The sequence below is a fragment of the Vidua chalybeata genome, chromosome 2 (assembly GCF_026979565.1).
Source record: "Vidua chalybeata isolate OUT-0048 chromosome 2, bVidCha1 merged haplotype, whole genome shotgun sequence".
NCBI classification, from domain to species: domain Eukaryota; kingdom Metazoa; phylum Chordata; class Aves; order Passeriformes; family Viduidae; genus Vidua; species Vidua chalybeata.
The window spans coordinates 72,972,666-73,000,053 of NC_071531.1; the positions used below are offsets into that span (position 1 = coordinate 72,972,666).

General features: G+C 48.4%; 3 protein-coding genes across 3 annotated transcripts; 1 reads left to right on the forward strand and 2 right to left on the reverse strand.

Annotated features, from left to right (window-relative positions):
- Positions 1 to 347: 347 nt before the first annotated feature.
- On the reverse strand, positions 348 to 5,361 carry PHB2 (prohibitin 2). The gene is made up of 8 exons (XM_053935580.1): positions 5,180 to 5,361; positions 5,015 to 5,099; positions 4,863 to 4,942; positions 4,271 to 4,455; positions 2,060 to 2,189; positions 1,495 to 1,598; positions 992 to 1,069; positions 348 to 454 (listed from the first exon to the last, which is right to left on the reverse strand). The coding sequence occupies exons 1-8, from the start codon at positions 5,304 to 5,306 to the stop codon at positions 374 to 376; spliced, it is 870 nt and encodes a 289-aa protein (XP_053791555.1). The 5' UTR covers positions 5,307 to 5,361; the 3' UTR covers positions 348 to 373.
- Positions 5,362 to 5,452: 91 nt separating this feature from the next.
- EMG1 (EMG1 N1-specific pseudouridine methyltransferase) lies at positions 5,453 to 9,422 on the forward strand. The gene is made up of 6 exons (XM_053935582.1): positions 5,453 to 5,702; positions 5,788 to 5,889; positions 6,232 to 6,373; positions 6,723 to 6,781; positions 8,215 to 8,364; positions 9,103 to 9,422. The coding sequence occupies exons 1-6, from the start codon at positions 5,565 to 5,567 to the stop codon at positions 9,214 to 9,216; spliced, it is 705 nt and encodes a 234-aa protein (XP_053791557.1). The 5' UTR covers positions 5,453 to 5,564; the 3' UTR covers positions 9,217 to 9,422.
- Positions 9,423 to 9,639: 217 nt separating this feature from the next.
- On the reverse strand, positions 9,640 to 23,958 carry LPCAT3 (lysophosphatidylcholine acyltransferase 3). Its single transcript, XM_053935579.1, is given in 14 exon segments — positions 9,640 to 9,983; positions 10,112 to 10,238; positions 10,358 to 10,516; positions 11,046 to 11,193; positions 11,791 to 11,957; positions 12,245 to 12,331; positions 12,989 to 13,097; positions 13,505 to 13,683; positions 14,735 to 14,772; positions 14,856 to 14,949; positions 15,100 to 15,206; positions 15,316 to 15,423; positions 23,762 to 23,915; positions 23,917 to 23,958. Coding segments are annotated over 13 exon segments (1,509 nt in total). The 3' UTR covers positions 9,640 to 9,983; positions 10,112 to 10,121.
- Between the last annotated feature and the right edge of the window lie 3,430 nt (positions 23,959 to 27,388).

Sequence of the window (27,388 nt, forward strand, 5' to 3'; positions counted from 1 at the left end):
AACTGAGGTAGAGACTGGAATACACTTGCTGGGGCCAAAACGGCCCAGGCCAGAAACATCCCAGGCACCAGGAAACAGCAACACCCTGGTTCCACTACTAACAAAAGGATGAAAATGTACAGTGCCTTACCTTCCTCTGTGTCAGCAGATGCAGTAAGGGGTGGAGGGTGGGAAAGGAAAAAAAAAAAAAACAAAACCAAGAGTAAATTGATGAAATTTAACAAAAATTCCCATTCCCACAGTAGGAGAGGCTGCTCCCTACTTGTCTGTATCCTCTGGCATCAGGCTCCCCTCAGAAAAAGATCTGAGAGAGTTCCAGAAAGGGGAGCAGCTTCCCAGGTAGGGTGCAGACAACCCCAGGCACCCAGCCCCTTTACCTGGTGAAGGCCTCATCCTGCAGGTTCAGTACCAAGTTATCTGCTGTGAGATACACACGGTTTTGTGAGGCAGCAATCTGAAAAAGAAATATAATACAGACATGGCATCAAGGACTAAAAATGCACATGGAGGAACAGCACTAGCAACCTTCAGATACAGCACACTTGTTTCCTTCATTTAAGACCTCATTTAAATCAACGCAATTCCCCAAAACAACTCCCTACTTCCTGACTTCCTATCCCAGAGCCATCAGACTTTCTAAAAGAAGTGCTCATTCTGTCTCTCTGTCACAAAGACCTTTGATCCCACATTTATCTGTCCCCCTTTCTCAGCTGCAGGTAACCAGAATCTTTTGGTAGCTGCAGCTGAGGGTGGGTGATGGAATCTGATGTGGATCTGGCCTTATCATATGAAGGGCATGAACTCTAAGCCTCATATCTAACTGCAGATCCTTGCTAAGTCTTAAGCTCAACTTGAGCAGAGAAGGGCTGGGCAGGAACAAAGATCAGGACAGGGCAGATCACATTCGCCTTAAATTCATCATGTGGCCACTGGGCTGGGGGGACACAAGGACTGCAGAAGGGCAAAGGGAACTCTGTGCCCAAATGCTCACCGTTTTTGAGATGTTTTGAGCAGCTCGGATCTTACGTAGCTTGATGTAGCCTGGATTCCTGCTGAGAGCTTCCCCGAGGTACAAGGGAACAAAAGTTAAGGAAAATCCCGCACATAGAAGCCGCTTACCCTCAAGGACTTCTTCCTAAGCCATATTAAAGAACATCTTAGTGGGTAAAAAGCAATCTCTATCCCAGTAACACGGGCCGTTGGGCAGGCATGTTTTCACCTGCCCAGATAAAGAACATTATGGATTACGGTCACACACAGCCAATAAAGTTAGACTTTACAACAAGGAGCGCAGGCCCACAGCCTCCTCTGCTCTGACCTGTACCCTCAGACAAACCTCGCTGCAGCCGACTGCAGAAGGGGGGGAAAAAGAACAGCGACCTACTTGAAGGTATCATCCGATCACAGTCTCCTAAGCATGAGCCCAATGTGACAGATTCTCAGGACTGTCAAGCTCACAAGCCACATCCCACAAAATCTCCCGAAGCAGGATATCATCTTGGCAGCTGTTGCTTCCCCCTCGGCCTGAACTATCTTCTGCTTCTGCTCCTGCTTGGCCTTCTCCACCAGGAACTGGGCGCGCTGTGCCTCCTGCTGGGCTGCAGGGAGAAGGGACAAAGGCAGTGGAACCACACTGTGTCATCCATCAAAACCTGAGAGCTGAGGCCCAGGGGCTCCGCTTCGCAAAGAACCGGTAACATTCCAGGACCACATCCAAGTACAAAACAAATCTGAGAGCACTTTACCTTTTCTTGAGCAAAACCCACAGCACCCAGACCCTCCACACGTAACCCCCACAGTGAGTGACAGAGTCCCAGTCTGAAGAGGAACCTTAGTTTTGGGAATTCAGTCCCTCCGATGGTCTAGCCCATTAGCTACGGCTTTCTGGTAACACTTGCAAAATAAACCTGTTCAGCTCTGTTACTAAGGAGGCTTAGAGATTTGTAACCCTGTACCTGAACTTATACAGTGGCACAGCAGCGACACACTAGACCAAATTCCACTTTCTCATTGGAAAGGCAAAGGCAATCCAGCCTTTTCAGGCACCAATGGAACTCACCCACTTGCTTAGCCTCCACAGCAGCTGTGTATTCACGACTGAAACTGAGCTCTGTGATAGCCACATCATCCAGGATGAGGCTGAAATCCTTGGCTCTCTCTGTCAGTTCTCGCCTAATGAGCAGAGACACCTGAAACACAAACACAGCAACAGGAGTTGTACCAAGCACAGGGTGTTTCTCACTTCATGAGCACTCCAAAAGCAAAGCACAACTGCTCTTCACAGTGTTGGGAGACATTCCCCAACCCAAGCTCTAAACCATGGACATCAACACCATCTGAGTAACATATCCACAGCCACAAAAAGCATTTTCAAAACTCTATTACAGCTCATTTATAGTTATTACTAAACTGTTCTATGCAAGTAACACTGTGAAAGTAAAAAACCTTGGAAGCGCCTTTTGCTTTCACATCCTGCCACATCCAGTTCCATAGTTCCCACAGTTTTGGCAACAAGCATTTCTTTATCTGTCCTGGAATTGCCACTGTTTGCAGGCTGTGCTTTCATAACTGTACTCCAACACAAAAAAAGTAATGACCACATAATTTTTTAACCTGTATCAGATCTCTTAATTACAGTAACTACTTGTCTAATGCAGCTACTCCACTTTTTTTGGCTCCTTTGGGTGGGTGTTGCTGTTAGATACTTGGATTTATTCTACACTTACTTCCCAGCACCTCTTTCAGGCAGCCTGACAAGTCCTGCACCAAATATTGACTTAAACAGAAACTATTGCTACAATATCACATGCTTGGCCAGTCGAGCATTTACTTTTACTGCAGCTGTTTCTGAGCAGAACTCTAAATGGTGACAGAAACCTTTCCTGTGTGAACTGTGAGTGCACAACTACATGAAGTCACTTTTTTTTTCTGTCAATTCCTTCAATACCACATCACTTTATAATAACAAGCACTGGATGGATACATGACAAGAAAACAAATGCAATTCAGTTTGTTACAAAATTTCAGAGATTAAAGAATGATTCTTATCTGAGATCACAGATGCTTAACAGCCTTTGCTTCCAGCACAGCTGAAACCCTCAGATATTCTTTGCTGTCCCATCCTCTCCACACATTCTCTTTCTACATGAAGACTAACAAATCCCTCCAGTGCACTCCATGCTGATGAGCACAAAAAGCTGAAGCCCCTCACCAAAAGAATACAGATAATTTCTTATAACAAAACCAGGACACTCAGCTCTACTCTTTGGTTCTTTTGACACAGATCACAGATGTGGTCTCTGATAGCTGAGAGATGCTTTGTATTTCATGTAACAGTTTTTCCTCTTCAGTACCCTCCTGGTCCTGCAGGACGTCCTCTAAAGCCTTTTACAACAAGACGAGCACCTCCTCTCTATGCCAGCTGCTATAGGGGATGAGAGCTCTCAGAATCCCTGGCAATCAAACCATTACAATACAAACTTTCACAAACAAGCATTTTTAAGCTAGATAGTTCTAGTATTTTGCAACACTCCCCCAGAGGATGCTCTCCCAGAGAACACTCTAAGCTTTTTCTAATCAGTGCCTGCAGAGAGGGTGCCAAGACAACTGAGCCAGGCTCTTCTCAGTGATGTCAAACAATAGGACAAGAGGCAATGGGCAGAAACCAGGACACAGGAAGCTCCACCTGAATATGAGGAATAACTTTACTGTGCAGGTGACAGAGCACTGTAACAGGTAGCCCAAAGAGCTTGTGGAGACTCCCTCACTACAGACATTCAAGAACCACCTGAATGCTATCCTGTGCCATGTGCTCTGGGATGACCTTGCTTGAGCAGGGAGGCTGGACCAGATGACTCACTGTGGTCCCTTCCAACCTGGCCCATTTTGTGATTGCAAACAGAAGTTATATGTGACCGTTCTGAAGCGTCCATCACTGACAGGTTAGTGCTTTGTTAACTGCTCATTCCCACTATTTTTCAGATCTTTCAAAACTGCTTAATTTGCTCCGACGGTCTGTGTTTTTAAAGCCACTTCCACAGACACCTGTGCACCATGAAGCAAACCAGCTCTCCCCTAGTGTTACATTCTGGTGCAGTTTTGCACTCTTGTGCACCAACAGACCCGTTTTCCTCCTCGGAAGCTGCCAATACAGTATTTGTACGTCTCCTGGAATCAAACTGCACGTGGGACACGCTTCCCGTGTGGATGCACTACCCCCTTCACCTGCCACACGGCTCCCCCCACCCACGGCTGCCGCGGCAGGGCTCACCTGGGCCCTCTGTGTGATGAGCTGCGAGGCGTTGAACTTGGCCACGACGCTCTTGAGCACCTCGTTGACGATGGAGGGCAGCACACGCTCCTCATAGTCCAGCCCCAGGCGCTGGTACATGCTGGGCAGCTCGGCCGCGTTGGGCCGCGTCAGCACCCGCAGCGAGATGTTCACCATCTGCAGGTCTGCGGGGACAGCCAGGGGTCAGGGGCCCGCGGGGCAGCTCAAGAGCCCCTCCCCAGTCCCTCTCCGTCAGCAACGGGACAAGGAGAAGGCGGCGCCAACTGGGAGAGGGACACTTTGGCTGGAAATTAGGAAGAAATCCTTTATGGTGAGGGCGGTGAGGCACTGGCACAAGTTGTCCCGGGAAGCTGTGGATGCCCCAGCCCTGGAGGTATTCATGACCAGGTCGGATGGGGCTTTGAGCAACCGGGTCTGGTGAAAGGTTTCACTATCCGCGGCAGGAAATTGTGACTAAACGATTTTTAAGGTCTATTCCAAGCCCTTAACATTCTATAATTGTCTGAGGAGCGCCTCCAGTAGGGCGGAATTCCTGTCCTGCGCCTCCCACCTCGTGGTCCCTCTGTCTCACCTTTGGAACCAGTGGGGGAGGAGATTTTCCGCGGCCGCGCTCGGATGTCGTAGATGATGGGATACTGGAACCAGGGGATCCTGCGGGGGCGGAGGCGCGTTAGGGGCGAGGGCCCCGCCGGGCCCGGGGGGCCGGGGGGGGCCGGGCCCTACCTGAAGTGCAGCCCCTCGGCCAGGATGGTGTCCTGCTGCACGCCGCCGATGCGGTTGAAGAAGATGGCGCGCTGGCCGCCCTCCACTGCGGGGAGAGAGCGAGGCTTTGGTCAGCGCGGACAGCGAGCGCGAAGGCTCTGAGGGGTTGGGGGGGACTCCACTCACCAATGAAGACGGACTCTCGCACGCCGTAGGCCAGGGCACCGGCGCCCAGCAGCAGCTTAAGCGCGGTGCCGACCCCGCGGGGCCCGGTCGGCAGCCGCCCCGCCAGGTCCTTCAGGTTCTGCGCCATGGCCGCCCCGCCGCCGCCCCCGCCGGGAAGGACACCGGAAGGAGCGACCGCCGTACCGCTCCGGCGGGAAACCGCGGCGCCGGGAGCGCCCCCCGCTGCCCCTTCCCGCCCCCAGCACTCGCCTTCCGGCTCGGCGGCCGAGGCGCTCCGGAAGCGGGTCCGGCCGGAGCCAGATAGAGGGCGCGCCCCGGCGCCATCTTGGGTGGCCGCGGCGGGAAGGGCGGGGCCAGGGCGGGGCCGGCGGGGCCGCGTGACAAAATGGCGGCGCCCAGGCGGCCACGTGGGGACGCGCAGGAGGAGGAGGAGGATGAAGGGCGCTCGCTGGGGGCCAAGCGGCCCCGCGGGCAGCGACGGCTCCTGGTTGTGCTGGAGGGGGCGAGTCTGGAGACCGTGAAGGTGCGAGCGGCGGGAGACTGGGGCGGGTCCGGCCGTGCCCGGGATGCTCTCGCTCCCCGCTCACCTGTCCGTGCTTTGGCCGTAGGTGGGGAAGACGTTCGAGCTGCTCAACTGCGACAAGCACAAGGCGCTGCTGCTACGGAATGGCCGGGACCCCGGGGAGGTGCGGCCTGACATCACCCACCAGGTACCCGCTGGGCCCGGCGGCGCCTGTGGCGGCCCGGGCTGCTCGGGGTAGCCCGGCAAGGCGGCTCGGGGCGATCGTCCCCCGGGTCCGGGGGTCCGCTTGTGCCCCTGGAGTCCTGGGCCGAGTTTGGCCTCCCCCGCTACGCTGGTGGGTTTTAGGCTGAGTCACTGTTTGGGTCTGGGCTTGATTTCTTAGCAGTATAGTGTTACATCCCATAGTGAGATGAGCTTTCAGCCTCGACATTGGTCCCTTCTGCATTTGTGGGGGCTAACCGTCAATTTTCCCTAGAATTCTCTCTTTTGTGCCTTTCTATTTCCACTACCGTGTGCTTTTCACTTTCAGAGTCTCCTGATGCTCATGGACAGCCCCCTGAATCGGGCTGGGCTCCTGCAGGTTTATATCCACACCAAGAAGAATGTTCTCATTGAAGTCAATCCCCAAACCAGAATTCCAAGAACTTTTGATCGATTCTGTGGGCTTATGGGTAAGCAATTCAAACTACACCAGCTAGAGAATAATGCAGGACTGGGGGAACTTCAGGAAAAGTCAAAAACGGGCACCAACCTTAAAATGTGAAAGTGAGAAAAGAGCACAGAAGTGAAAGCATCTTTCTGGGCTGTTCCAGGATGCATATCCCAGCTGTGTGCTCCTTAGCACAGTGGGGAGTGCCTGCAGGAGGCTGTGCTGTCAGAGAAATAACTTTTTTCAAACTGTGATGGGAACTCTAAAGGTAGACTTTTTGTGTACCTCAGCTGAGGCAAAGCATGGGATTTGTCCAGCAAATCACCACACAGCTTAAGTGATTTTGTTTTGTTTTGTTTTCTCTTTGCTAGTTCAGCTGTTGCATAAGCTCAGTGTTAGAGCAGCTGATGGGCCTCAGAAACTGCTGAAGGTAAATATTCTGTGACTGTTCACAGTAGATGTTGCAACATTCTAATGGCAATGTAAGAGGGATTTTTTCTTGGGTGGGGACGAGGTGTTTTTCTGGCTGGGGGTCCTGATTGTGGGTGTGGTTGCTATTCCATCCCATCCCATCCTTGCTGGGGGCTCTCCCATATGCTACCTGGCTAGGAGCTGCTGCTGCAGGAAGGAAACCCCACACACAGCAGTCTTTGGAGCTGAGGAATCTGTTTCCTCACGTGAGCCTGACTGCCACGCCTGGGCATTGACACTTTTCGGGTAAAGCTTTCAAAAAGGCAGAGAGAGGTGGAAATGAAGATATAATTAACTTGAATGGCTTCTGCAGTCACAGAGGGGAAGACTGGATAAACCACAGGGACAAAGGATTTATCGGCTATTGGGATTGCTCAGATGAAGAACTACCCTTGTTGCTGGAAATGCCAGAAAAGCAGCAGCCTGAGGAAGGTGATGGTGATATCATTTTGGCAGAGAAGGCTTGGCCCTAGCCAGTGCACCTGCTTGAGCACATGGGTCAGCAGGCATGTCAGCAAGACTCCCAGAAGCAAAGAAGAACTAACCATGACTTAAACGTGTTTTGTAAGTTTCTTCTGGAAAATGCGGATTCCCCAAAGAAGGAGAGTGGTTTTAAATGCCAGCAGCAGCCTGCTTGCCAGCCAAGATGAGACAGAATTTCCTATAGGGGACTATAGGTCCTCCATGCCATCCCTGTGTGCCTGTTTCAAGAGCATCTTCCAGGTGCACACTGAGACTGGCAACATCTGGACACACCTGCTGGGGTTTGTTCTGTCCCTGTGCCTAGAGATCCTGACCCTGCTGCCCAATGAGTACTTCATGGCTTCTTTGCAGGAGAAGGTGGCGTTTGGGATGCTCTTCCTGGGAGCAGTGCTGTGCCTCAGCTTACCCTGGCTATTCCATATTGCCTACTGTCACTGGGGAGGTCTTGAGGACTTTTTCAATTTTGGATTATTCAGGAATTGCACTGCTGGTCAGGGGAGCTTTGCTACTCTATTTACTGCTCCCCACAGCCAAGACTTACCTACCTCAACATCACCTGTACCCTGGGCATATCTCAACCCATCTGGGATTGTTTTTGCTCAAGGACCTGGGTGTACTTGGTGGGTAATCAGGGAGACAGGGAAACAGGATGTGTACCTCAAGGGGATTTGATTTTTGGGTGCGGGCAGTCTGTGATGGTTGTGGAATGACACCACCACTGTATTTTGTAAATACCAAGGACAGTGAGGATGGACTGCTCCAGATGGACCAGTCATGAGCTCCTGATACAGCCTGCAACCACCTGATGAATTTTTTGTTTGTCTGTTGCTTTTAGCAAACAATGGATCTTGCTATGTGTCAGGAGGGTCTTTTACCTCTACACCCCTATTAATTTTCTGCTTTCTGTAGGTGATAAAAAATCCAGTCACTGACCATCTGCCCGTGGGCTGTATGAAGATTGGCACCTCTTTTGCAGTGTCTCAGGTGTCCGATCTGCGTGAGCTGGTTCCTGCAGCAGAGCCAGTTGTCATTGTGGTGGGAGCTTTTGCCCACGGCTCGGTATGTGTGTGTATCCCTTACCTGGGGTTGTGAAAACGTTTCTTGTTCTGAGTATGGAGGTTTTATCTGCCCTTTTCTTGGCTTCATTTCCCCTCCACTCAGCCCCCTGTTTTCCCCTGTATGTTTATCAAAAAAAGGCCCAAAACGGCAACACTTGGGACTGTTCTCCCTCCCAAGGGGAGGGCATTAGCGGAGGCTGGCAGTTTCCCTGCTGAGGAAATACTGTGCCTCTGCAGTTCTTAGGGTTGGAAGGAGATCATCCAGTCCAACTCCCTGCCAAGGCAGGGTCACCTGGAGCAGGTCACACAGAAACATGTCCAGGTAGATTTTGAATGTCTCCAGAGAGGGAGACTCCACAACCTCCCTGGGCAGCATGTTCAGTGCTCGGCCACCCTCATCATAAAGAAGTTCTTCCTTCTTTTTTGGTGAAACTTCTTGTGTTTTAGTTTATGGCCACTGCTCCTTGCCCTGTTGCCGGGCAACAGAGAGAAGAGTCTGGCACCATCCTCTAGGCACCCATCCTTGAGATATTTATGTGCATTAATGAGATCCCCTCTCAATCTTCCCTTCCCTAGACAAAGCAGGCCCTGCAGTCTCTCCTCTTAAGAGATGGTTACATGTCCCAATAATCTGTCTAGCCTCTGCTGGACCCTCTCCAGTGGCTCCTTGTCTTTCTTGTACTTAATGGAGATGGAGCTCAGTGAAAACTTTTTGCAACTTGTTTCCCCCCCCGTCCAGGTCAATGTTGACTATACAGAAAAGATGGTCTCCATCAGCAACTATCCCCTTTCTGCTGCCCTGACGTGTGCTAAAATTACTACTGCCTTTGAGGAAGTGTGGGGAGTAGTGTGAGCTTCTGATGCTGTCATGATGGACTTGTATACAGTGACTTCACATTCTGGAAGGGCTCTTTAACTTGGATGTGGACCTGGTGCAGCTTTGGGCTCCTGGAAAACACTTCAACTTCGTCCTTGTAGCTTCTGAAGCAATGAGACTTTAAATGGACTGCCCCATTGACCCTCTTTCATCCTATTAAAGGTACCTTTTTTGAGTAAAAAGTGCTCGTGAATTTTACTTTCTCACTTTTCATATGTGGGCAGGCTGGATCCCCTTATAGCAGGGACTTGGCCCAAATTTGTCACAGAACTGGAATTCTTAGCTGTGCCCTGCTCACCCTGGTGTCACTCGGTCCTGTAGAATCGCCTTGCTTGGTGGCATGTGACAGTTCACACTCCCACAGCGAGGCACCCAAGAGGAAAGGAGCTGAAGCCGATGTTAAAAACACCAGGAGCAATTTTTATCTTAGATGACAAACGTAGAAAAGTCAGAAGGTGGCTCCAATCCAACGCAGCACCTGCCTTGAGTGTGGTACAATCATCTGGTATCAGTGGAGAGACGAGTGCCGGCCGTGGGGCGGCAGAGATAAGGCAACAGACAGAAGGTGGAGGGTCTCAAGGAGGCTCACTCGGATCCCCTCCTTTTGGGTCTCTGACCCTGTGCTTTCTCCTTCCCCCTCCTTGCGTTGAAAAATAGTCATACTTCAACACAGCAAACTTGGCAGGTGATGCTTTGCTTCCGGAGTGTTAAATCAACTCCTACGAATGCACAGGTGGTACAATCTGAAAAACAGAGGAGCCCTATATTTGCTTCGGTTGATTTGATGGTTACCTTTCACCTTGCCTTTCACCTTGGACTGCAGTATTGCTGCCCCACTTTACCTCCTGGTCTCTACCTCTTACAGCCTTACCTTTTGGCTGTTATTCTGCTCTTTTTAGCTTTTCTTTTCGTGGCACAATTAATCTGCGAATGTAAGGCAACACCAGCAGTAAGGTGAAGAACAACACGTGGCCGCAGAAATAAATAGACCTGTACACCTGTAAAGAGAAAGGCAGGGTTGGGGATCAGCAACCAGCTTTAGGCCAAGAACACAGGGGAGGGGATGGAGGGAACAGGGTTGACCATGTGGGGTCATCTGTTTGTAGCTACTAAATACCTTCATCCATTTGTCCCAGGTGAAAAGACAAAATGGCACCAGGGAGTAACCCATAAACATCCAGTGGTTAGTCTGCTGCAGCACGTAGAAGATGGGCCGCAAGACAGTGATGGAGGCCAAAGTGCTTAGGAGAGGACTGTCCCGAACAAGGTTCATGACCTAATTTAAAGAAAAACCAGAATTCTTAACAGCTGGATGTCCTGTGGCTGCATATGCAGGCTCTGAAGCCAAAGTTCTCTCTCCGGCTGTGTAAGATGTGTTTTAGTAAGCAACTAGTCTAAAAAAGTAGCTAAATACCCTGTCCTGGCCAAAGTTTTAATTAAGAAAATACATTTTAATAAGGAATATTGTTCTGTCAGTACTAGGAGATTAAACAGAGGCATTCAGTTCATGTGTTTGTCCTCCAATCTTTCCAGCTGCCAAGCACTTCAGCCGCCCTCTGCTCCTATGCCAAGTTTTCCAGGTCTCTCCCTGTCAGCTTCTGCAATATATTTATGGTTTGCCCATGCAGAAGGCAGCAACCTACTGAACTCTTGAGAACAAAACCCTGCCAAGCTTGAAAACCAATTCCAAAGCAAGCAGCTATTTTTCATATTTAATGCAAGTAAAGCCTTCAGCGTGGCACTTTCCAGACCCGGGAAGAGGCTAACGCAGGCCCCCCTGTTCTGGTAAGTCTGACAAAGCGCACCTGTCTTTCCACGATGACTATAAGCAACTCCATCTGAAAGCACACCAGGTAGCCAGAGTGCAGCCCGTGCCAAATGGCCAGGAAGAACAAGGCCAGTGCCTGTGACAGCAGTTTGTTGCCCAGGAACTTCAAGCGCTTGAAGATGTAGCTAGAGGAGAAAAGAAACAAAATGCTTCCAGGTTATTCTCTGCCCTCCCCTGGTTGTGTCAGGGAGGAAGGGCTCAGGGGACCTGAAGCCTTTGCATGCCCCATGGTGACAGGAACAGCATGACCAGGGCAAAACCTACATCAAAACAGTCTTAAAGAAATCACAGCTATGAGGGGGAGAAGAGGGTCATTACATACAATTTAGCTGTGGGTCTCAGCAAGTGCTGAACCAAAACCCATCTGAGTTTGGAGTGGGAAGCACCAAGAGCCACGATGCAGGAAGCAGCTGTCAGAGCAGCTCTGGCTGGCTGAGCGGTCAGGCAGCCCCAAGGGCTTGCTGTAGTCCCATTCTAGTCTCTGCTGCCATCAACTGCTTGCCTTTATTAATGAATTGCCCTTCCAGCTAAATTAATAGATGTCTCTAACCCAGTACCCCAATAACCTGTTTCTAAGGGCACAGCAGCAAAACATGGGAAAAGGTGCACAAACTGAAAACTGGAAGATTCTTCCTCTAATGCTCCTGCTTAGCCTAAGGTACTTGGTTCTACTGACAGAACAGAACTGACACATTATAGAAGGAGAATTTTGTCCTGCTCACCGGGCAACCCAAGCATTAGTGTTGATGTTGAAAGAAGCAATGGTCCCTGTGAACAAAGGTGTTGTCTCATACAGCCAGACCTTCATGTTGGCACAGGCATTCCACAAATGCTTTCCATTCTTGTCTTTCCCATTGTACCCCAGACCAACAAGGATGCAGACACCTTCCTATCAAAGAATGGACAAGAAAGATAAGGTGAATATATTGCCCTATTTTTGCTGGAGAAGCAGAGCTGAGGAAATGCTGACTCTCACTCTGTTGAGAGCATCACTACAGATGGAACAAATGGATTAAAAACTGCCTTTTAGTTAGTTAGCCTTTGCTAACTTAAAGCAAGCTGAACTGACCTGCACTGATCTCCAGATATTTGGATTTCTTCCATTTAGTGCTAAGTCCAAGAGGCTTGGACCTTTTTTCATTTGTCTTTTGCTTCTGGAACGACATCTAGACTCACCGTAACAAGCCAGCAAGTTACGTATTTGTAGAGTATAATTTTGCCCCAGATCAATATGTAACCACAACGGAACCAGAAAGGCTTCTCCTGCAGAGATAAGAGTGAAAGAGAGTAAAAATAAAACCTGGAGTTGAGTGGCCATAATGGCACAAGGTATTTCATCACTGTCTTTTGTTTTAATCTGTGTTAATACATACGGACTGGGCTGCCAGGCTTATGCAAACTTGCACATCATTCTCTTTCCTTTGGTAATATTTGGCTGTACTGAAATAGGTAGAATTTGGGAAGACTCTGGGATTAGCATAATCAAAATGCTTGTGATAATCTGCCAGTAGGAATTATTTGCTAGGAGTTTTCCAAGAACATCAACTATTATGGTAAGCCTTACAAGTTACTCTAGTGAAATTCTTTGCTTGTAATGGTTAAAAGGAAAGTCATTAAAAGGTCATAAGATGTGTACGTTAGGTTTCCAAAACCAACAGTAGCATTTAAGATCAATTGTCTATTTGTAGGAGTTTTCATTTGTTTCAGTTCTCCCCTTCCTGTTCTGCATCAGATGGAATCATCAGGACAGGAAGTAAAGCCATATTAGCTGTGGAAAATCTTATCCCTAGTTGCCGACTTATTTTTAAATTGAGGCAAAAATAAAAAAAAGCAATAAAAAATAATTCCACTCTTGTAGATCCAGTGCCTACCAGAGAAGTGGAATTCTTCCACACCCCACAAGGCCAGGTGAATACATACCATATAGTCATCTGAGATGAGGTACTCATCAGAGATGTACAGGCTTGACAAGGTGTAGGTTACTAGAAACAAGAGACCCAGGCTCAGACGCTTGAGAGCAGGCATGAAACTGAGAAAGAAAAATACAAAGGTCAAAGGTATGCCTTGGAAAGAGACCATCAAATTCATAATTTTAAAAACAGATGGAGAGAAGGAGGTAGGGGAGACAGCGATAGGGAGTCACCACATTCCACTGCAGCAGCTACCTCCATTTGGAAGCTGGGATGCAAACATTACCAGGTTGGAACCGTGTCTGTACTAAAGATATCAAATGGTTGTTGATGTTCATGCCCTGGAACAATGCTGGGACATGAAGCAGAGTTATGAGCAACTTTTGAAAGACTGCCTTGTCTCGTAAATCACTTCTGGTCACAGTATTTCTGTGTCCAGGTAAGAAGGCAGTCTGCTGCAGGGAACATGGAGGATTTGGCATTCTAGGATCATAAGACGGGGAGAAGCCAAGCAGCTTTGTATTACCTATTGGGTCTCTGGCCTGGAACGTCAGTCATCTCACCCCTTGCCAGTTTCTGATAGTCTGTCATGGAGAACTGAGGCCCAACCATGAAGGCACCATAGAAATAGGAGAATCCTGAGACCTCCAGCAAGGTAGGAACCCCCCGAACAGCAAATCGCTGCTGCTCAGGGGTCAGGAACTCCTGCACCAAAGGGAGTGGCATTAACATCATCCCAGGGGTTTCATCCAGCTCTCCATGTTATGTCCTCACCCTGCCTCCTTACTGGTTTCAGTTCTTGCTCCCCATGGACATGGAACTTTACACTTTGTACTTCATGTCCATTCCTCTCCCCAGCCCTCTCTATGCCTACTCCCTCCAAACAGCAACAAGATCCAGTGGTTGAGACCAGTTGCACAGGTCTCTTCCCAAATAAGCTCCAAACACGGAAGGGATCCACTGACATGCATCCCTGGCAGAAGAGTAGGCATAGTAGGAGCACTGTATCTGATCTATTCCAGTCCCTGACTGCAATTTCATGTACTCTCCCAAGACCTTTTCGTGCTACAATTCCTACTTCTTGATGCAAAATTGTTTTTAAATACTTGAAGTTTCAGCTCAGGAAGTTTCATCTTCACCTCATTTTCCTGCAGTCAGCAGTGATTCCATGGATGCTACAGACTTGGTCATGCCTCAAACAGGAGATGGGGAATGCAGGTACTTGAAGCAGGATTGAGGGACTGTAGCATATATAGTGCCCTCTCCCACAAACTGTGCTGTTCAACTTCTCTGTTTCATCTGAGCTAAAAACAGGGTCCTAACAGATGGTAAAGGGCAACCATTAACAAGCACGTGGTAAGACTAATCAAAGGAAAGGAAGGTGGGAACTGAGATCCAGTACTGATTGTCTGCAAGTTAAAGGTACACCACCCACAAGACAGAGAGCATCAGGGATTGGGAATCTAAAGCAATAGATTTGGGGGAAGGAAATGGTGGGGAATTTGGAAGAGTGCAGAGTAATATTCTGACATAACTGGAACAACTTCTGTCCATCTCTAATCACTTCTGTCTCCGTTCCAAATTATTTTGTTCCAGTCTAGAATTCAGTGTCCTCAAATACTCCCACAGGTTCCCCTCTCAGCTGTGGCTTTTACCTAACAATGCAGCTTGCTAACTCACATCCTTTGAACTTTATTTTCTGATCTCTAGCTCACTGGGACAGCATGGAATGACGGAGAAATGGTGTCTAACTCACCGGATCTTTTCCTCCATCATAGTAATCGATGGCCAGACCTGGAGGTGAGAAATAGTGACTTGAAGCCCTGGGATGGGCACAGCTCGCAGAGTGCAAGAGAGAGAAGAGGGGTGTCACTCACCAATCAACTTAAGTGTCAAGACACAATGTGGCATTGTCCACTTGATGTCATAATGCTCTGTGGCTGTGAAGTAATATCCAGCCATAAGGTATGTCTGAAAGAAACCATTGTTTGGGTTATTCAAACTAATTCCTCCAGCTGGTTTTGATCTTCCTCCACTTTTCCACCCACAGTTGCTACTGAAGTGCCAAACTGAACAGAGGCCTCCCTTCTACAAACCCAGGGAATAAGAAAGAGGGTTTACCATCTGAAAGAGAAATGTGGTGATGACGGCAGTGATTGTGCGACCCATTAGTCTCAGTATCAGGAACTGGATTAGGACACATATCAGGGAATGAAAAAACTGCATCCCTGGGGCAGGAAAAAGAAAGAGATAAGAAATAGAAATTACATGTATAGGTCCTCCCAAATTGCAGCATGCCCTGGGCCAGGCAGTTGTCTCTTCCCAAACTCATCTTACCAAAATTGAAGTAAGCAATTGAGAGTCCCGTGAACACATTGTAGAGGTGAATGAGGTAGGTCTCCTTCTGGAAGAGGAAATAGCGCTGGAACAAGGCAAAGGGATATCCTGAGAGAAAAAAAAAAAAAAGGAAGAGTTGTAAATAAGTTAAGACAAGTATTTGTCATGAACCAAACTAAAGCTTTTCTGAACATGTCATTTAGGAACGTGTACTTTACATCACATATTATCAACACAGGGCATGGTGTTAATTCCTGATACTGCATTTGCATCTTGGGAGACAGACTCCAGCTTAATTACTGTGTACAGAAGAAAATACTTTAACAGGAACATAATTATAGCAAAAGTGAAATTGAAGTGCAAAAAATTACAGGATTACATTTTCTGGCCTCATCTAATAGATGAGATGGATAATGCTGAAATACATGAATCACACTTTAGCCTGTGATTAATTTCCAAATTATGTTACAAATACAATGAACATGGCAAGAAGCTAGATTAAAAAAAAAAAGGGGGTGGGGAAGGGAAAAACTTTATGGTTAATCCCATTACAACGTCCAAAAAATCTCAGTCCCACTCCCACCTCAATGAGTTCTTTCAGCTTTAATTTCAGAGCTCCTCAGGTGACCTCCAGTAAGACACTCTCGCTTTTCTAACTCTGCAACTTCGCATTTGCATCTGATTTGTGAACTGCTGGGTACACAAAGATGTAGCTAAAATCCACTGGTACTGTGCATGTGGTATTTTTGGAAAAAAAAAATCAGTCAGAAGCATTTCATATGGAGCAGCTAAGAAAAGTGGAAAGGGTTTTTTCCTTGCATTTTTCTGTGAGGTAACTCCTAGTCTAAGTTAGGAATGCCTCCAGATTATTCATCTGTGGCTCAAGTGAGAAGTAAACATTTGTGAAGCACTCTGGTAGTACAGTGAGAAGTGTCACACAGAACACCACAATTCAATTAAATTCTGTTGTCTAGGTGAGTTTCACGAAGCATGCAATAAACACTGCCACATAGCAGACAGTAAATACATCTTAATACACACTGGCACAGGAAGCGTTGCAATTAGTGTTTCTAAAGTCATGTGCACAAGGTGCTGAACTGGGATACCAGAAGCCACTTTAATTCTGGCCTCCTGTAACTTTATTGCTCTACTTTGCAAGCCTGTGCGTTCTCTTACCCTGCTCAAAAAAAGGGGAAATTCATCACATACCACAATACTGGCATCCACACTACTTATCATCCTAGCTGAAATCAGGAGGGGTGGATGGAGCTCTGCTATGTGCACTAATAGAGCAGTGGTAGCAGGAGGTGGTCATGTTTTAGATGGAGCAGTAATAAAAGGTGAAGAAATGCACATTCTGACGAGAAGTGTATGATGGATGGAAGGCTTCCAATAAGCAAGACCAAGTCTAGTCACTACTGTGAGAGGAAATGAGAAACTCTGTCACATTATTTAAATACAGGTCTGGCAGTGCTAACAGGCTGGAGCCATTTTAAGGCCCTCTCCATCCCTGCAAATCCCTTGGGAGGGAGCCCTGGAGTTGGGGACGTTGGGGCTCTTTTCTAGATCCTTTTGGGCTCATGTTCTACTGTATCCAGATATGTACCTGCTGCCTCCTGAAACCGAGCTGCTGCTCCCCATTTCCTCAGCCTCCTGTCACCCCTCTTTCAGTTTTCCCTGCCTCCTTGTTGCTGTTCCTTCCTCCTTTTGTGTTCCACACTGGTTTCCTCGCCACAGGCTGCTTTCTGGCCAGCCCCACATACCACGGCTCTCTGCTCCCAGAGCCTGGCAACCTCCCTCCTGCACATCCAGCCTGCTCTCCCTTCCAAAACAGCGGCTCCAAACTCCCCTACAAAATGCCTTACCCAAGCCATCCCTCTCTCCCTTCCCGCTCTTCCATGCTTTTTACACAGCTCACTTCTGTCCCATTCCACCCCCACTGCTGCCCTGAACACCAGCTGAGGGGGAAAGAGGGAACTGGCAAAGAGAGTTCATCACACGGGCTCTCTGGGGTACAGGAGTAACTCAAAGAATTAGAGCAATTCACTTGATTAAAAAAATAAAAATAAAGTAGTATTTTCTACTGGCCTTTTACTCAGAAACATACAAATGGGGATTCTTTGTTCATGAGCCAGTCTTCCTGCTGAATTTAATAAACATAGGAAGAACTGTCTTTGAGAAATGCAAAGTGGTAAAAAATATGAAGTTTTACTATCCGATAAGATCACAAGTTAAAAAGCTGAGGTTTACTGTGGAAAAATGTTTTCCCCTTCTGAGTGAAAGGGAGAAAAATCAGAAATACAGGCAAAGCACAATTTACTGCTGTTCACCAATATGCATGGTTTTAAACCTTCATTTTACAAGGTCTCCCACTCTCTCAATAACCACTAATATTTTGCAAAACAGTCAATTTCTACCATTTTTTTTTTCCTCTAGCCATTTCTGTAGGTATAATTAAAGTATGACTGAATACTATAATGTAACCAGTGTTCCTACTCTTTCTGAGACCTGTCTCATTTGTCAGACGTGCTTCTTTTTAGTTCTATGCAGGAGATCATGTCATGGTTTGGGTAATGCTGCTCTGAAGGAAAAAGAATTATGAACCCTTGCAAATAGAGAGTTACTAATAATACACACTGCATCCGTTTTTTTAGAAACTATAAACTTAAAAAGCCTTGTTCTTGTACTATGTGGCTGCTGTTCCAGTTCAAAAGTCACAACATCAGCCTAAATTCTTCTGATATCTAAAGTAACTTGTTAGTACTCTGGACTGCAGTTTACCTACCATTTTGCTGCATGGGATAATTTTCTCAGTTTTACAACCGGGCCAGTTGCATGCTGCAGATACAAACTTTAACCCCCAAACGGCAGTGGATACAGGGTAGCAATGGTCATTCTGATGTGCCCTGTGCCCTTCTGAACACTGATAAACTATCTATTAAATAACAAACAATTTCTGCTGATAACAACATCAGTACTCCTGCCCTACTACCACATCCCTGAAGCAGCCTGAATTAGCACAGCAGCTTTTGGAGTTATGGTTGCCATCTGGCAAGCTGGATGTCACCTTTGGATATGCCAGCGGCAGGAAACGCTGCGCTGCTTTGCTTCTGCCATTCAGAGCAACGGGACAAGAGTCCCTGCTCCTGGCTGCCAAGAGGCTCTGCCCAGCAGCTCCCACTCTACCAAACTCCCGTTTCACGGCTCCCTAAGCAGAGTGGACCTAGGCAGGAAAGCGGCTGCAAGACTCCTGGAGAAAACAGCAGGGAATCTCTCTGATCCAAACTCATTCTTCCCTATGCACCACGAAGCTGAAAAAGAGCCTGCACACAGAGCTGGGTTTTCCCTCCAGATACACCTTCTATAGAATGGAATTAGCAACTGAGATGATTTTTATTTTTTTACTTCACGGGAACAAGAGGATGATCTCTGGTTAAGAGAACCACGGAGATGGAAGGGAAGGACAAGCTCAGCTTCTTGGCCATGGCCATTTGGGAGAGTAATGGGCCACTGCACAAAGCCCAGCTTGTCCACAGATACAAGAATCTAACTGAGCAAAAGTTAAATCATCAAGAAGGTGGATTAGGCAGGAGAAAAGTTCTACTAATCCCAAGCAAAAATAGTGCTGTCAAGTTTGCCATCTTCTGGACTGGGTGATTAAGATGCCTCCCTTTTTCCAGAGATAAAGCTGAAAATAAGAACAGCAGAAACATTCTTTTCATCTCTGCTCCCTTTATTTCCCCTTTTATATGCACTAGTTCTATCTTATCTTCAAGCCAGTTCCTCTATTTTTCCTCTTCTTCCTTTTGCTGAACATTTAACTCCTCCTTTGTTAACATACAGCAGGGCAATTCTCTCAATTTTTTAATAAGAATACTAAAACTAAAAGGAATGGGACAACAGGGAAAAAAGTGTTAAAATAGCAGCCTTACGTAGTATTTTAACTTCAAAGTTATTCCTTTCTGATTCTAACACTGCAAAAGTGCCACACCTTGTTTAACACTGGGTGCATAAACATAAGTATTTTAATTCAGCTCAAGAGTTTACCTTGAAAGTCCACTTATGGTGCTTTAGTTTGCATAACAGAACTGTCTCAAAGCATGTGAACAGGGCTCTCTTCACACGAAACTGAACTGAAAACACACTCCAATCAATGGGTGATAAGTGTGTATGAGCTGACAAAGACAAATCCAAAGCAAATGCTCAAAGCCCACAGACAAGTGTGCTCTATAGGTCTGCTCCTACTGCACCATTTTTCTTGCTAATGTAGACACAGGCAGTGTGTAGCATTACTCAGCTCCGTCTATTTTTTTATTATTTAACGAATAAGATGTATTTGAAGTTTGGAGTTTAAACAAGGCAGCACAAGAGTGTTCTGTGACAGGGCTGGTTTTATGACAGGACATTGCTGCCTCTTAAAACTTTTCCCATCTTTTACCCATCAGAATCAGTTGCTCACAGGCCCTTGTTGTAAGGTTCCTGCTTGGCTGACCAAGCTGACCAATTTGATCTGGGATAAGCTAGCAGCTTTGGGTGACCAGAAGAAAAATTTCAATGAGCCTAAAAATCTTTAGGATGCAGGGAGCATGAAGCAGAGCATGTAAAAAAATTGATGAGAGGTAGAAGAAGAGGAGATAAGACAACTTGCAAGTGAAGCAGTAGGTTTCTGGCACCCATTGGGTAAGAATGTGTTACTTTCTGCAGGTCCCTGCTATGTCCATGGAATGAAAAGGCACTTTCCCAGTGCTTTTCCTGGCAGGTCTGGGCAAACCAGCAGGGTCATTCCTGGCTCAGGGCTGTAAACAGCATGTTGGCTCCCCTCCATATTTTGCAGGTAGCTCTCAAGGCACTGTGTAATATTATGGTCAGATAAATAGCTTTAATTCTTTGGGATCGTACAGCCATGCAAGAAACACGAGCAACATAAAGTATTAAATACAAAGTGCCATAAGGCCTCCTGTACCCTGGCTTATGCTTTGAGCGGTGACAGCAGGAAAGAAATCTGTCCCCTCTCATGTGAGGACAGAAGCAGCAGCACAGAAACCCTGTTATCTCCTTCACACCACTGGAGCAGCTCCAGTGGGAACACTGGGACCTACTGAAGAGTGCAAGCTAGAGTTCATCTCTCAAAGACATTCTCATATGATTGACAGACATTAGTGTACTGACATATCACAGTTTTTATTGTGGCAGGGTCCAGAACTGTGCTTCAGGTATTCCTGCTGTTGGTACTGCTGCTAAATTGCAGATTACTTTCTTCAAAGGTTGCCTATGCAAATTTTTACGTGGGGGAAGTCTGCAGTAAGTTTGTCATCTTGTACAATCCAGGTAAGGGACTCTATTCTAGCTGTAGTCTCTGCTTCAAAATTGCAGCATGTATAAACCTGTCTCTGATTTAAATACAAAACTGTAACTAAAATCCCTATAATTTGCTGAGCAATGTGCTGTTACTTGTTCACTGAAACAACGTGGTGCTCTTTAGGACTACTGTAGTTTTAGTTCTTGAATGTTCTTTCTCCTTCTCTTGTTCTCGCCTGTATTTATTTTTTTTTTTCAGTCATGTCAGAATGCCAACAGTTTTAAATTACCTCTTTTGGTTATTTCAGATCATTACTAAACAAACACTTATTCTGAATCAAGACAGTAAATTCAGACTATTTTTTCAACAATAATTCAGCTTTCTTCAGAAATTAATGTAAGAAGTCGAAAAGCCCTTTGTGATTCTTCCTCTTTTTCAGAAGACTATTTTTACTGGTTTGTGGTGATCTTCTGAAAGTGAAGCCCTAGAAACTGTTGTCACAGTAAAACTGCATAGTGTAGATGGGAAACTGCATCACAGAGGAAGAAATAAGCAACAACTTTAGTCCATCTTTGGAACTATGCTTCACCCTCATGGCCTTGTTCTGAAATAATTCAGCAGTATTAGCTGCAGCCAACAAAAATAGTTTTCTTCCTGAATCTATGTAAACACCTGAAATGGAGGAAGTGAAGGAAAAGCCATACTTAACGTCCTAATGCCACTTGCAGCTTTTAGAAATGCCTTTCATTTATACCCCATGCCATCCTATGAAGTGGTCATCAGCGTTAGTTACATTACCAATGAGATTAAAAGGATTGTAAACTAAGCTGCAATTAAATGAACATTTCTTTGTGTGGAGCTAAGGAAAGCACACTCCTCTCATGTTGCTCTGGACTAGTGTTTGGCCCTTCCTTTTAAAGCAATGGTACAGGTATAACACTTTACCACCCAGTGCTTACCCATCCATTAAGCAGGAGAGCTGGAGAGCAGGAGAGTCAATCCCCTCTGCCTGAGTGGTTCAACCTACACGACCTGCAAGAGTGCCAAACTGCAGGCAAGGCTGTTTTGCATGCCCTGAAGCCTTCTGTCTGAAGTTATGCCTTCCACTGCATCTAATTAAAAGATACTGAGCTTGGGAGAAAGGACAAGGAAAAGTGCAGCTCCAGCCTCCTGGTTTGGTTTATCCATTTGAGGAATGCAGGGGAGAGACATGAGCAATCTTCTGGACCCTGCTCCCCAGAATTTAAATACAAATTCTAAAGATCCATTGAGACTATGCAAAACAGATAGTGGCCTACCTCGGGAGGGGACACTGTGGCATCTCAGTGGCTTACTGTCGACACTGCACATGGAACACTTGTAACAGCTTCCTTAATCTACTGACTGCAGCAGGCAGCTCTTATCATCATTAGGACAATAATTATCTGCTGTTCATTTCAAAGAACTGGTGCTGTTCACCCATAAGGCGCTGAGCAGGAGACACCCTCCCAAATGTCATGTCCCAGCTTACTGCTAGCAAGAATCAACTCTGAGAGTACGGTCATGGTGCATTCTGCAGAGCCATCTCTCTGCTGCGGCTGCCTCCACACACAATTTCTAGGACCTCTTCTGCATCAGTACTTGTTAGACTGGTCCCTTGGTTGATCCAGGTGACTAACCTTGTAGTGAACTATCTGCTTTTTCTGGTTTAGGTTTCTGCCAAACAAGTAAATTCAATCAGATCGCAATTAAAAGACCAGAGAGAGACATGGGAGAAAGGAAAGCAGGACTTTTCTCGTTTGGAGGCAGGGAGCTGCTAGACTGATTAATGCTGACTTGTGTGCATGTCCTGTGTGTTCCCTATTACTTCATATTTTTCTTTATAGAAGTTTGATTTAACAAACTTCTACATTTGTTAGACCAAACTTCTACGTTGAGTTCAAAACGATAGCCAGTTCAGTCTCCTGTATCGACCCTTCACGGGAAGAATGTTTTGCTCAGTTTGATCTCACACATCATAAAATAATCATTCAGAAATAAGTCTGATGCAGACCACGGTTATGAAGTGACACAGTTTTTCTTGCTTGCATTTCCTTTAAAAATATTATACTTCTAGTTAGCCAAAGCAACTTTATTGTGACAGATGACACAGTAGTGGCTGTATCACTTCAAATATGCTTTCAGGTTCAGAGGAAAGCTTGTATTTCCTTTCTGCTAGGTAACTAAACCATCAAATGCTTTCACAACCCAAAGTTTCCCTGAGCATCTGCAGAGATTTACACAGATAGGATGTATACACACAGTTGAATTAATGTTTTGGGAGCTACAACCTCCCCCTCAATCGCCAGCCCACATCACAACTCCAGCCCTGCCTTAACCATTTCGCATGGAACTCAAGTATCTCATGTTTACATAAGAGCAGGCACCCTGTGTTTTGCAACACGCTTCGCGCTGCAGGTGGAGCGCAGGACATCACCCAGTTCTCCTGGCACCGAGCTGGAAGGTTCTGCTCACTCTGCCTGGTCGTGCCCCTGATGACACGCCTCTCCTTCACAGTGCCACCACTGCCGGAGACAAGGGGGACGTCCCCAGACAGTGACGTCCCTGCACTCGGACGGGGCAACACCTGAGGGGCTGCGGAGATTCCCGAGCGGACACGCCTCCGGACACACGCTCGCGGGGCACTGGACGCACACGCATCACCGGACACTCACGGGACAATCGCAAACAAAGTTCCTGTGCCCGGGACACGGACCCAAATCGGGGTCTTTCGCAGGCACCCCCGGCTCCTCCTTGCCCTGCGTCCACAGGCGGCCTGCCAGGACCGCACCCTGACCTCCCGCGGGGAAACCGAGCGGGCTCCCCCTCCGCACCGGGCGGGCCGGGGGCTGGCCCCGGCCGGCTGCTGCGGGGCACTTCGCGGGCTGCCCGGGCGGCGCCGGTGGCGGCGGGATCTCGCCCGCCGGCTCGGCGCGCACACGTGGCCTGGCGCGGCGGCGCTGGCACAGGTGCCGCTCCGCGCGGGCGAAGCGATGCCCGGCCCCGGCCCCCCGCGCAGCGCGGCACGGCGGCGGCGGCGGCGGCGGCGGCAGCGGGGTCGCCCGTTCCCACGGCGGGCGCGGAGCCCCGCCCGGGGCGCCAGCCCCGTCGCCCCCCGCCCTGCCTTACCCATGAGGATGGACAGGATGAGGCGCAGCGCCTGCTCCGACGAGCCCAGGGCCTCGGCCAGCCGCGCCAGGCTCCAGCCGGACCCCGCCACCGCCATCTTCCCCGCCGGCCGCCCCGCCGGCCGGTCGCGCCCCGAACCCGGCAGCGGCACCAGCCACCGCGGCCCCCGCACCGCGCGCGGCCCCCTGCGCGCCCATTGGCTGCGCCGCGGCCGGCCCCGCCCCACCGCGCCTGCGATTGGGCAGCGGTGGCAGCGGGGCAGGGCCCTGCGCGCACTAAGGCAAAGGTTACCCGCGAGTGGGCGGTGACGCGGGCTGGCCCCGCCGGCCAATGATTGGGGGAACGGCGGCCGGGGGCGGGGCCGGGGGCACGGCGGGGCGGGGCGGGGAGGGCGGGGCGGGGCGCGGCTCCCGATTGGCTGCGGCGGGACAGGAGAGCGGCGGGGCGGGCCGGGGGTTATTCGCGGACACGAGGCGCGCGCGGGGGGCGGGAGCGGGAGCGGGGGCGGAGCGCGGGGGCCGCGGCCGAGGTGTGGCTGTGAGGCCGAGGTGTGGCTGTGAGGGGGCGGCTCGCTCGGCCGAGGTGTGGCTGTGAGGCCGAGGCTCGCTCTGCCTCCTGCCTCCAGTCCTGCGTACTGCCTCTGGCTTTGGCCTTGACCTCAGCCGTGGCCTCGGACACAGCCCCGTCCCTGCACTTGGCCTCCGCCTCCGCTTCAGCGCAGGGCGCTGCTGGAGCTTCCCCAGCACTGCCAGGTCCCGCTGCCCCAGTGGCTCCCGGAGGACACATCCCCGCTGCTTGGCACAGGTGGCCCAAAGGGACCTGCTTCCCATACGGGCATTATGGCAGCGCCCGTGCTTTGCCCTGCACCTGTGGCACCCGGCTCAGTGTGCCACAGCAGCAGGCACGGTGTCAGTGGTGCTTGGCAACGGGGCGAGGAGCAATGGCCATAAACTAAACCACAAGAAGTTCCACCTCCATGACGAAGAACTTCTTTACATTGAGGGTGGCAGAGCGCTGAACATGCTGCCCAGGGAGGCTGTGGAGTCTCCCTCTGTGGAGACGCTCAAACCTGCATGGATGCATTCCTGTGTCACCTGCTCTAAGTGACCCTGTCTTGGCAGGAAGGCTGGACTGGATAAACAGGAGTTCCTTCCAGCCCCAGCAATTCTGGGATTCTGTGACTCTCTAGTCACTCAGCAGCTGAGCCCACACAGACTCCTCATAACTCAGCTGCTGGATGGCCGCCTCTTAGGTGTGTCTCCTCATGCAGCTGTCCATGTGTGCACACCAAGTTCTCCTCAGCTGAAGTTTCAGGTGCAATGGATGTGATCCTCTTCCCTTGTTTGTGTTACCATTTTCCTGCTGGGTCACTCGGTTGCACAAATTAGCTGAGACGCAAACACAGGCTTGCACAAAGGTTCGCATGAAAAGAGACCTCTGGAGTTCTCTGATCCAAACTGCAGCTCACAAGCAGGACTCAAAGCTGCAGCTATTTGCTCAGGGCATTGCCTGGGTAATTGCTGTACATTTTCATGGTTGGAAAGCTCCCAGCCTTTCTGGGCTCCTGAACCAGTGCTGAATCATTCTCTTTATCCTGGTCCATTGTCCTTATCACCACCCTTTAGGCAGCAGCACCAGCACCTGCTAGATGCCATTTCTTATCAAATCTGACTGGGAAAGGGGCTGACTGACAGCATGGCCACGTAGACCTAATTTGCTGAGGAGATCACGCTAAAGACCTTGCCTCTCCTTGCCCTTCTCTTTTCCAGGCTAAACAAATCCAGATTTCTCAATAACAAAGCTCTGGTCACCTACCCACTGGTGTCTTTCCATTTGGTTCACACCTCTCTTGCACTGGGGAGTGAGGAAGTGCATGAAGAAGGGGAGAGCCTGGCCTTCTCCTCCAGAAATCCCCTGAAGGCAGTGTAAAGTGCAGAGTGGCAGGCCAAAATGAATAGCAAGGGTTTAAAAACTCTCCTGGGTAGCTGACTCCATCAGGTTAGACTCTATAAACAGGTTGCTGTATTTGTCCACCCTAACTAGTGGACAAATTTGCCAAATTCTTTGCAAAGTCAGAGGACTGGCTTTTCATGGCATATCTATCTCTCATTTCCATGTTCAGTTGTGTGTTTACGGTGTTTAGGCCACTTTCCCAAGTAAATCAGTCCTTTGTGAGCATGATGGCTGTCTGACCCTGCTCAAGGCACGTTTGACAAGAAATGATCTGCTTAGTTCTGTAATTTACTGCTGTCAGAGGAGAGTTTCAGAAGCAGCATTTGTTCCTGAGATTGCCTAACAATTTCCATTGCAAGATTGTTTCCAGTTGCTTGAAATGCTGCTATATTTGACCTGTTTAGATTAAAAACTGGATAGTCACTTGGAGTCAGAACACAGTAGCTCTGAGAGTAGGTTTTAAGAGTCAGAACACGATGAGTGCACCACTACTTTTCAGCAGTATTATTATTTTAATAATCAGGGCAGTGTTATTCTTGAGAGGAGAGGCTGTAGCCAAAACTCTTGATTTACTGTCCTTTACATATACCATAATTTCATAACTTTACGAGGGTATTAATGTGAAACTTGAGGTTCACATGAACTCGATGTGACACAATGGGAATGCAGCTGCTGAAGCTTCTGTAAATCTGGTTCCATTGATTGTGTTCCAGTGGCTCATGCAGCTTTCTCACACACCAGAGCCACAAGACCCCAGATGCTTCTTCCAGAGCTCCTGAAAGACTTTCCTTTCAGGACCATTTCTTGTATACTAAGGAGCTGGAACAGGAAACGGTTGTGCCCTGCCTTGGCAGTGCCTCTTCTCCCAGGCAGGCACAGGAGCCTATCCTGATCGATAGGCCATGGAAGAGGAGCTGGCTGCTTGGGGCAAGGTGTCTGTCTGGGCAGTGGGATTAGGCTTGAACACTGATGGGGAGGAGGAAGATACTGGAAAAGCCAGAGCCAGACTAAAATTAAATATGACAGAAGTCTGCTTCTGTCAACAACCATGTCAAGGGAAAAGCACAGAGAGGGTGGGGAGAGAAATAATCATTACCATGAGATGAAGTATAGAGGGAAAAGAGAGACTGCTTGGAATAACAAGCAGGGAAGGACATGAAAATATGTTTCCATTAGAAGGACGGAATTGGAATTGGTGACAGTGGAGCAATGGGGAAAAAAAAAAGCCAGGAATGGGTGAATGACAAACCAGAGACATGGAGAAACTGGAATTTGGTGGATGTTGGAGGCAGGAAAGGAATAGTATGCTTGAAATCATGTCAACTTTTCAGTGTGAAGATTACTGAACAAATAAATCATAGAATCATTAGGGCTGGAAAAAGCTTCTAAGAACATTGAGTCCAACCACTAACCTAGCACTGCCAGGTCCACTGCTAAACCATGTCCCTAAGCACCACATCTACACATTTTCTGAACACTTCCAGGGGTGGTGATCCCACCATTTCCCTGGGCAGCCTGTTCCAAAGCTCGATCACTCTCCGAGAAGAAATTTCTCCTAATATCCAGCCTAAACCTTGGCAAGCTTGAGGCCGTCTTCTCTTGTCCTGTGCGACGCTAGACCCCGTTTCTCAGGCACCGCCGGCTCCGTTCCCCCAGCCCCGCTCCGCGATGCGG

Coding starts and splice junctions, on each gene's coding strand:
- PHB2 (XM_053935580.1), bottom strand. CDS start 5,306: ATGGCGCAGAACCTGAAGGACCTGGCGGGGCGGCTGCCGACCGGGCCC. Junction 1,070..1,494: donor AAGCAACAGCTGCCAAGATG/ATATCCTGCTTC, acceptor GTTCCCTTGTAC/CTCGGGGAAGCTCTCAGCAG. Junction 455..991: donor CTCAAAACATCTCAAAAACG/GTGAGCATTTGG, acceptor TTTCTTTTTCAG/ATTGCTGCCTCACAAAACCG.
- EMG1 (XM_053935582.1), top strand. CDS start 5,565: ATGGCGGCGCCCAGGCGGCCACGTGGGGACGCGCAGGAGGAGGAGGAG. Junction 5,890..6,231: donor GGCCTGACATCACCCACCAG/GTACCCGCTGGG, acceptor TTTCACTTTCAG/AGTCTCCTGATGCTCATGGA. Junction 6,782..8,214: donor GGCCTCAGAAACTGCTGAAG/GTAAATATTCTG, acceptor TGCTTTCTGTAG/GTGATAAAAAATCCAGTCAC.